Source organism: Myiozetetes cayanensis, unplaced genomic scaffold (assembly GCF_022539395.1).
Source record: "Myiozetetes cayanensis isolate MyiCay16 unplaced genomic scaffold, myiCay2020 scf15, whole genome shotgun sequence".
Taxonomy (NCBI): domain Eukaryota; kingdom Metazoa; phylum Chordata; class Aves; order Passeriformes; family Tyrannidae; genus Myiozetetes; species Myiozetetes cayanensis.
This window is the reverse complement of record NW_026087159.1, coordinates 19,034,266-19,043,561: the sequence shown is the minus strand read 5'-3', so window position 1 is coordinate 19,043,561 and position 9,296 is coordinate 19,034,266. Positions and strand designations below refer to the sequence as shown.

The window sequence follows — 9,296 nt, the reverse complement described above, 5'->3', positions numbered from 1 at the left end:
TAGGGATCCAAATTCCTGCTGGCCATAAGCAGAAAGACATGCCCTGCCCTGAGGTGTAGGCAGCACCCACATCCTGGCCCCCCAAACCTCACAGTGGGGGCTGGTCCCCTGGAGATGCTGTCCCAGACTAAAGGGCACAGGTAGCAGAAGGGCCAGTGGATTTAGAGGGGGAGCACCCCAAAACATGCCCTGAAATCACCTGCCCAGGGAGTGAAAAGCAACACGTGGATGGATGGGAAGGGTGGGGGGGGTGCTTTGGGTTCCCCACAAGTGTTAAATAGAGATTCCTACAGCTGTTACCAAAAGTGCTTCTCTACTTCAGGCCTTGCTTTTATGGAGAAAGGGGAAAATGTGCTTTTGGCCTCCTCTGGGCCTGTTTTATTCAAAACCAAAGGCAAAAATGGGTTAATTTCATTGACATTTATTGTGAGTGCTGTAGAGGGTCTGAAACTCAGAGCCCTGAACCCACTGAACCTCGGGGCAGGCTGGGGTTGACTCAGCCAGGTGAGGAACAGCCAGGAAGATCTCTGTCAGCTGGGAGTGGTGTCCACGGTGCCAGGCTGAGACATTTCGAAGGCCCTGGAAGGAAGAGCAGAGGGGGACACGCTGAGCACTGCTGGGGTCGGGCTCTGCTGGATCCACAGGGGCTCTGGTGTGTCCCTCTCCCTGCCCACCCTCGCACAAGACCCTACTGTGGGGGTGACACTCACCCCTCTGCACCTCTGGGGAAGGAGAGCCTGGTCAGGAGGGTGTGATGGCCTGGGGGCTTTCCAGGTTAAACCCAAACACACCCAAGGAATGGCTGAGACCCAATGTGCTGGGGACAGAACTGCCAGGGGACAGGGTGGGATGGGATATTGGGAAGGGATTCTCCCCTGTGAGGGTGGGCAGGCCCTGGCACAGGTTGCCCAGAGAAGCTGTGGCTGCCCCTGGATCCCTGGAAGTGTCTCAGGCCAGGTTGGATGGGGTTTGGAGCAACCTGGGCTAGTGGAAGGTGTCCCTGCCCATGGCAGAGGGTGGAGCTGGGTGATTTTTAAGGTCCCTTCCAACCCAACCCATGCCTGGATTCTATGAAACCAGGACTGCACCTTTCTTGGGGCCCAGGACTTAAAGCAAGGCACAGAATAATTTCCATATCCCACTCTTTTCACTTCAAGACAGTGTGAATTCACGTGGCAAGTAGGAACAGGGGATCTACCTCGCCTTGTCTATCCAACAGACGTCAGGTTCCTCCTGCCTCCCCTGCGTCGTGTGATCTGCAAAAGGACAAATCCCAGCCTCCAGGAAAACGTGTGAGAGGCCCCAAGGGCAAGGGGTGGGATACTGGATTTGGGATGTGGTGGCTGGGGTGCACCAGGGAAGGGACACAGGCGATGGAGAGCTCTTGGAGTCCTCACAAGAGCCAAATAAACCACTTTTAAATAATTCACGGGCTGCCTGATGGGTGGGGACAGAGGGAGCCCAGCTAGCCTGGCAGGAGGCACTGGGAGGTGTTTGGTGGAGCAGAGTTGGATGAAGAGGTGAAGAAGAGAAGACTCACAGCAGAGGAAGATGGTGAGGAGCGGGAGGGCCGACACGGCCGCTGTGCTGAGCACCAGGGTGGTCACGTCCACGAAGGCAGCACATCCTTCTCCTGCCACCAGAGAAACCAGGGGTCAGCACAGGGCAGGGGGGCAGGCAGGAGGAAGGCAAGCTGCCACGGGGAAAACACACACTCACACACACACACAAAAATGAAAAAGTAAAAATAGACGGGGGGGGTGTCAAAACTGGAGTTTGCTTCTGCAAAGATTTCGCTTCCCTGAAGCTCCCGGTTTGGTGGATTATTCTTTCCTTGGAGCAGGTCTGTCTGCTGAGTCGAAGGGATAGGGGGGATTACATGAGTTGTAGCCTTGGGCTGGAGCATCCCCGCTCACCGTGGCGCTGGTAGATGTTCTTGATGAGGAAGGAGGCCATCACAACCGCCACGACCGCAGCCCCCGGAGCCGCATAGCCCATCGTGCGCTGAGCTGCCGAGGGAGGCGGGAGGAAGGGATGGGACTGTGTGTCTGGAGGTGGGGAGGGGGATCTGGCCTCACCCCCAGGGTCTGGCGCAGGATCCACCAACCCTGAGCCAGCACAGGAGTTTTCATTTTAAAAAAAACGAGGGTGAGGTTTGAGGCAGAACAACCCGCCTTGGTGGAGCCTCTCACCTGATTTGCTCTTCAGTTGGATGAAAATCATGGGCTGGAAGATCACGACGGAGGAGACCAGGAAGGTCAGCACGGTGAAGTAGGTCAGGATGATCTCAGGCAGTAGGATGGCAACAGAAGGGCCTGAAAGACAAGAGGATGAGGCAGAGAACCTGCTCTTACACCCTCCCCCTCCTTCATCGCTTGGCACCTCTCCATCATATCCCTTTCCCACCCTCTCATAACTCCCAAGCCTTTCCCTGCAAGCAGCCTCTCCATCCCTAGATGATTTTACTGCCCTTGTGTGACTCTCCTCTGGGAAAGGGCCCTGGGGAAAGGGGAATGGCTGCATTGGTTGTACAGGTGGGTGAATAATCCACGTGGTGGTCCAGCCCCACCCCCCTGACCTGGAGATCCCACACGGGGAACTCACCAATCGCCCCAGATGGGTCTACCCTTTGTGTTTCCTGGTGTGACATCCCCTCCTCCACCACTGCCTTCTTCTCTGACCCCACAAGTCTCTGCATCTCCCGTGGGGTCCTTGCCCCCCACTCCAAAGCGCCCCACAGCCCCTTCCTACCTTCCTCCCTCATCCAGAGGATCCCGGCGGTGCAGTCCAGGATGCAGGCGACGCACACCAGCCCAGAGGTGTAGGCACTGAGCCACCTCCACAGCTCCCCCCCTAAACACCCAGAGCAGTGGGGGGTGATAGCTGTGACCCACACCAGTCCCCTGTGCCAGCCCCCAGGGTGGGATGTGCCGTCCCCACCCAGGTTCTGGGGGGTGTCCCAGGAGCTGGGGGGGTCCCACAGCAATGCTCCTCCCTGTCTCCCACCAGCCAAGGGAAATGGGGGTCTGGCTCCCCTCAACTCACTTATCCTGAGCTTTTGAGACTGGCAGGCGGGGATGATTAATCCGCACGCTGAGATGACGGCGAAGACCACGGCGACCACTGCAACCCTCAGGGTGTCCTTCAAGGGACGGGAGAGACCTGGAAAACAGCCACCTGGATGGGACAGGAGTCAGCACACTGGCAGGATGGCTCTGGTGGCTGCAGGGCTCCTCCATTACCAGGATATATTCCATTTGTTTGCCAGCTGGTGGCCAAATCAGCACCATGACATGTCCAACCTGGGATGGGTACTGCCCACAGGACACCACCCCCTACCCATGACCTGCTCACCATCACTTTGGCCAAGGGCCATCACCTGGGACCTGCTCCAAGGGGGAATGACCAGTCTCCTGCCAAGGACTGTGCCTTGGTGGGATCAGAGACCGGGAATTGCTCCACGGGCACCACCTCACAGAGAGGGCAGCCAGACCGTGGGGGATGGAGGCAGAAGAATGGGATGGAACCACTCAGGGATGCCCAGGGAAAGGGGGAGAGCAGGAGGAGCTATGGGAGGTGAAACCCCATCACCTGCAATGGTGATGTTCAGAGAGGTTTCTTGCCAGCTTATCCCGTTGCTGGCGTTGCAGGAGTAGGAGCCACAGTCAGACTTCTTTGCCGGCCTCAGGTACAAAATGCTGCGGCTGTTGGAGGTGTGGAAACCCCTGTCTGGGGAAAGGGGCTGCCCATCCTTCTTCCAGGTGATGGTGTCCACTCTGCCCTCTGCCACCTCACAGACCACCTCACCAGTGGCCTGAGCCACGAGAGAGCTGCTCCAGAGCTGAGGGCGGGACACGGGCTCTGGAAAGGGAACAGGAACACCGGCACTTCTCTCAGACATAGAATCATGGAATGGTTTGGGTGGGAAGGGACCCTAAAGACCATCTTCTTCTACCCATTCCATGGGCAGGGACACCTTCCACCATCCCAGGGGGCTCCAAGCCCTGTCCAACCTGGCCTTGGACACTTCCAGGGATGAGGCAGCCACAGCTTCTCTGGGCAACCTGTGCCAGTGAAGATGACCTGGAGCATCCATGATGGACACCTGGGCTGCAAATGTCACCACAGCATCCACCACAGAGCGGTCACAGGTGCCTTTCCCTTGGGAAGTCCATCCTGTTGCTGTGCTTTCCAGGACAGGGTTGGTTTTTTTTTCTGCCTGAATCATTGCTTTTAATGGACTTGGGTAAATATGGAGCGTTTGGAAATGCGTCAGAAAATGAGAAAAAAAGCGGAGAAGGCTGCAGATCCCATTCGGATTCCGTGTGGGTGGAAGGAGAGGTGGGTGGGGCAGGGCTGTGGGAGCATTATGGCCACGGCATTATTAGCACAAGGACGGATAATGCCAGAGCAAATTAAGGGAATTGCCAGGAGCAATAACAAGGAGGAACTTCTGGGCTATTTCAAGTGCCTCCTATCCCTGTGGCAGCGGCTGGCGCCTGCACACAGACCACAGGCCAGTGGGGCTGGGGGGGTTGGGGCTCCTCCACAAAGCCCACCCTGCTGGGCTCAGCTCCATCAGCCTGCTGGGTGAACCTTGGCAAAGTGCTGCAGGGACTCTCTGCAGGTGGCAGCGGGTGTGCAGCACCTCACTGGCCCCTCCATCATCCCACCAGTCCCTCTGTCATCTCACTGGTCCCTCCATCTGTTATCCCACCCTCTGTTATCCCACCAGTCCCTCCATTCTCCTACTGGTCCCTCTATCCCTGGACTGAAGAGTGGAGAACAAAGGAGGGAATTTGTTTCCAGGACTGAACTCAGCCCTCTGTCCCAGCTGGGCCCCCCAGAAAGTCTCCTTAGGGAGCATCACCAGATCTTCTCCCCTAGGACAGGGTGGGAACCTCTTTCCAAAGGTCTCCTTGGTGCTATCTCCATACATGACGGGTTCAAACAAGCTCAGGCCTGGCCCATCAGCCTTTGCTCAGAATCCCTGCTCCAACCCCCTTGGTCTGGCCAGTGGTCCATGTACAGTCAAATTCCCCCATGGCTCTACTTGTATCCATCGCCCCGCTCCTCCCTCCCACACCCACCACTCACTGAGGACTTCCAGCAGGATTTCCAGGCTCTCTCTGTCTCCTCCGCTGACAGTCACCCTGTAGATGCCACTGTCGCTTTCCTGGACATCCTCCAGCGTCAGAGATCCGTTGGATGGGTGGAAAACAGCTCGTCCCACGTAGGGCGCGTGGATGGCCGGGGTGTGGGAGCCCCCATCGTGCCACAGGATGGTGTGGGAGCCGGTGCCATTGGAGTATTCCCACCGTGTGGAATGGCTGTGGGTGATGTTATCCAGCCCAGGGAGCAGCACAGAGGATCCCACAGCAGCAGCTCTTCCCTGGGGCGGTCCTGCTGCTCCCACAGCCTGAGGCAACGGCACCAGCGGCGCTGGGGGGAGGGAGAGGGGCTGGGATGGGGCTGGGAGCAACCTGGTCTAGGGCAGGGGGGTGGAACTGGCTTTTGCATTTGAGGTTTTGTCATCCTGACCTAATTTCCTAGGCTCATTCCCAATTCATAGAATCCTGGAATGGTTTGGGTCGGAAGGGACCTCAAAGCTCATCTCATTCCAGCCCCCTGGGCAGGGACACCTTCCACTAGCGCAGGCTGCTCCAAGCCCTGTCCAACCTGGCCTTGGACACTTCCAGGGATGGGGCAGCCACAGAATTCCCAGTCTTGTTTGGGGTTGAACATGTCCACACACTCCCAGGACAGGGGGATGCAGCCACCTCCCCAAAATTCTTGGGCTTGCCACAACTTGGGCTCAGAGAGGTGCTCAAGGACTTCAAGAGGAGCTGCTGTGGGAAGGTCACAGCCCCCATCCCCCCTCCAAACAAATGAGGACTCTAGGAAAGCTGGGCAGAAATCACTCCTGCAGCCTGATCTCGTAAAGTGGATTCTCTAAAAAAATCAGAAGGTGAGGTTAAAGGAGGGAAAGAGAAGGGGAAAGGAAGGGAAGAGATCCCAGTCCATCCCCAGCCACATTTCCCAACAAGTGAGGTGGGATGAAAACATCTTCCTGAGCCCCAGAGCCCGGCAGGGAGGGGCAGTTCTCACGGGGGGGATTCTCACAGGCTGCACAGCCTGTGTTTGCTCTTCGTGGTGTCTCACCTCCTGCCCCGATAAGCAGCTGTTCACCTGCATTCCCACTGCACCTCCAGAGACAGCAAACAGCCCTGCAAACTCTCCTGCTGCTCCCACTGGGGATTGTCCCTGGGGAGTTTGAGGCACAGGTGGGAAAGAAAATAGGGGAGGCAATCCAGGTAAATCAAGTTCACCTGCTGATTTTAATTTCTCATTCTTATGATCTTGAAAATCAGTTATTTTTGTGCCTTCCTGCCCCTCCAAACTGTAGCTGTGGAGGGACAAAAAACAACTTAAAGACTGAAACCCCTTTTCTCTGGGAAAACACTGTTTATACAAAACATCCAGAACCACAAGCTGAAGGAAAGAGAAAACACTTCATCCCAGCAATCTTTTACAGCAGCAATGGCCAAAGCTCATCCTACAGACCCTCAGAGCTCACTGACACCACCCCAAAATCGAGGTATAGGGTAATGGCTTTCCTTTCTATTTTAGATGCTCACCCTGAAAATCTTTGTGCTTTTGGAACTGGCACAGGTTGGCCAGAGAAGCTGTGGCTGCCCCATCCTCAGGAACGTCCAAGGCCAGGTTGGATGGGGCTTGGAGCAACCTGGGATAGTGGAAGGTGTCCCTGCCCACGGCAGGGGGTGGAACAGGATGAGTTTTAAAGACCCTTCCAAGCCAAACCATTCCATAACTCTGTAATTTGTGTTTCAGGGCAGCCAGTGAGTATCTGAGGAGCACAGTGTCACTGCTCACAGAACTGCAATAAAATCTGTGGGTTTACATATATAGTGGTTTTACATATATGTTTTTAACACCAACACACAAATATTAACATATGTATTTGCATTACGACATCTCTCAGCCCCAGTACAAATCTGCCTGCAGCCGACTTTTATTCCTGGCGCTGTGCCTTGGTTCTCCCATCTCCTCTGTCCCTGGACACACACCCACACACACACCTTTACCTTCCAAGCTAAACCTTTTACTCCATCTAAAAAGCTCCAAAGCTCCTCTGAAGCCTCTCCGGGGGTTTGGAGCAGGCGAGGAACTGGCGTGGAGCCCACGGGACGGCACCGGCTCCCAGCGCAGCCCAGCCCGGGGCCACCTTACCTGCGAGGAGCACCCAGGTGATCCCCAGCAGCTCCGCGGGACGGCAGCGCAGCATCTGCCAAGGAAAACCAGCCCCGAGTTTCCCTGATTTAAAACATCCCCTTGAAATTCCCACGCTGGGATGAGAGCAACAGGTGAGGCTGTACCGTGAGGATGGATTCCCGACGCCGTGGGTATTCCCAGCCCGTTTTCCTGCCGATGGCTCCTCTCCCTCCGTGCCGCCTCCTCTTCCCGGGAGCCTTCCTGGCAGCAGTGGCAGCTCCCGCTCTTGTCCCCGCGCTCCCGAGGATGGGAAGGGAAGGGAAGGCAGAGCTGCGATGGCTCCGCCACTGAGGGGGGACCAGCGGCTGCCGCGGCTCCGCCGGGGCAGGGCAGGGGGATCCCACAGGATTGGGAATTACAGGGGACATCCCACACCACTTCTGTGCCCCGAGGGCAGAAGATCCATCCCTGTTCCTTTCCCACAGCTCCTCTCCCACCCCATCCCTGGGGCTCAGCTCCCGGAGTGGAGCCTGAAGTCACCGGATTTGGGGGACAGGGGCTCAGCCTGGCTCCAAAACACTCGTCCCACTGGGAGCAGCTTTTCCCTCCACCTTTAGGAGGTGGGTTGGGATCATCCGTGTCCCACCGGCTTTCTGCAAAGCGAATTTCAGTTTAAGGAAGAGAGACACTCTTGGGATCAGGACCTGGGGACCAAACGTCATCTCCAGACTGAGGGTACAGGGGGATGAGGGGCTGGGGAAGGTTTGGGTTCTGCCCCTGAGTGCTGGGAAAGCTTTCCTGCCCTGCTGAGCACATCCAGACCCCTCGGACTCCCGTGGGGCTCCAAAGGCAGATGCTGGGACAGGAGAGCCCTGGGGGAAGCATCAGGAGAAAGTGGGTGGATGTGGATGGTTGGAGAGCACCCGTTGGCTCCATCAGCCCCGGCCACCAGGCAGGGAGGGGGGAACCCAGCTCCCCCCTCCCAAAACACCTCCCACCACGTGCCCAACACTCACCTTCCCATCCCTTTTCCCGCTTCCTGACCTTTTCTTTCACCACCTGCCTCCTTACCTTTCCCCCTCTGTTCCTCAGTTTGTTACATCCATGGAATCCCAGAAGGGTTTGGGTTGGGAGGGACCTTAAAGCCCATCCCGTTCCACCTCCTGCTGTGGGCAGGGACACTTTCCACTATCTCAGGTTGCTCCAAACCCCAAACGAGGAGTGAAGCTAAAAGAGGAAACAATTTTCAGCTGGGGTGGAAGCAACTTCTCTCTGTTTCATCTGAGCCCTGTGAGGAGCCAAAGGCTCCTGGTGGCACCAGAGAGAGACCAAAAGGGATGCACCAAAAGCTGCACCAGAGGAACTCTAAGAGCTGGGAGTGAGAAGAGGGCTTGGGAGAGCACTGCGGGAAGGAAGAAAGCTCTGGAACACACCGGAGGGAATATGGGGTGCTTTGGTTTCACTGCAGGGCTGAGGACTCTGGGAAGCCCTAAAAGCTGAAGGAGGGGCTGCACTGAACAACCAAGGGGTCCCAAGGGAGGACCAAAGTGGGGGCCCTGGGATGTGCTGATGGGAACGGAGGATCCCGGGGTGCACAGCAACAGAGTCCTTCAGGACTGGGCTGGGCTCAGCTGCCTTCAAACCTGCTCTGCTTCCTCCAGGCACCCTCGGATCCCCCAGACCGAGCTCTCCAATTCCCTCACATCATTCCCACTCCCTGCTCCACCCTCTGCCACGATGGACATGGCATCCCACGGCTCCTTAAAAAACATTCGCAGCCACAGAGGCTTTGAACAGCAACTCCTGGGCTTCTCCGAAGAAATGGAGAGAGCACAGCAGAACAAACAGCGCCGGCACCATCGGGAACCCCGAGACCGCACTGGGATGGGACTCGTGGATTTCTTTAAACACCAATTTCTAGCAGATTGTGCCATCGTGTGGCCAGGGAAAGCAGAAACGCGGGGAAGTCAACGGGGATGCACTGGGTTACGGCTCCTCCTGTGCATTCCCTTCCCCTTGCTGCGTAAAACAGACTTATTTACAAGCTCATCAATGCTTAAATA

The 9,296-nt window shown here is 56.7% G+C and overlaps 1 protein-coding gene across 1 annotated transcript; it reads right to left on the bottom strand.

Moving 5' to 3' along the window:
- Positions 1-500: 500 nt before the first annotated feature.
- LOC126637549 (uncharacterized) lies at positions 501-6,996 on the bottom strand. Its single transcript, XM_050310896.1, has 10 exons — positions 6,992-6,996; positions 5,098-5,330; positions 3,592-3,861; positions 3,046-3,162; positions 2,752-2,853; positions 2,193-2,315; positions 1,917-2,009; positions 1,541-1,633; positions 1,199-1,256; positions 501-579 (listed from the first exon to the last, which is right to left on the bottom strand). Exons 1-10 carry the CDS (start codon positions 6,994-6,996, stop codon positions 531-533), a joined length of 1,143 nt encoding a protein of 380 aa, XP_050166853.1. The 3' UTR covers positions 501-530.
- Between the last annotated feature and the right edge of the window lie 2,300 nt (positions 6,997-9,296).

Excerpts from the sequence above, each read along its gene's own strand:
- LOC126637549 (XM_050310896.1), bottom strand. Across the intron at positions 2,854-3,045 it reads GTCTCAAAAGCTCAGGATAA|GGGGGGAGCTGTGGAGGTGG; the intron begins GTGAGTTGAGGG and ends CTGGGTGTTTAG. Across the intron at positions 580-1,198 it reads TGTTGGATAGACAAGGCGAG|GGCCTTCGAAATGTCTCAGC; the intron begins GTAGATCCCCTG and ends TCTTCCTTCCAG.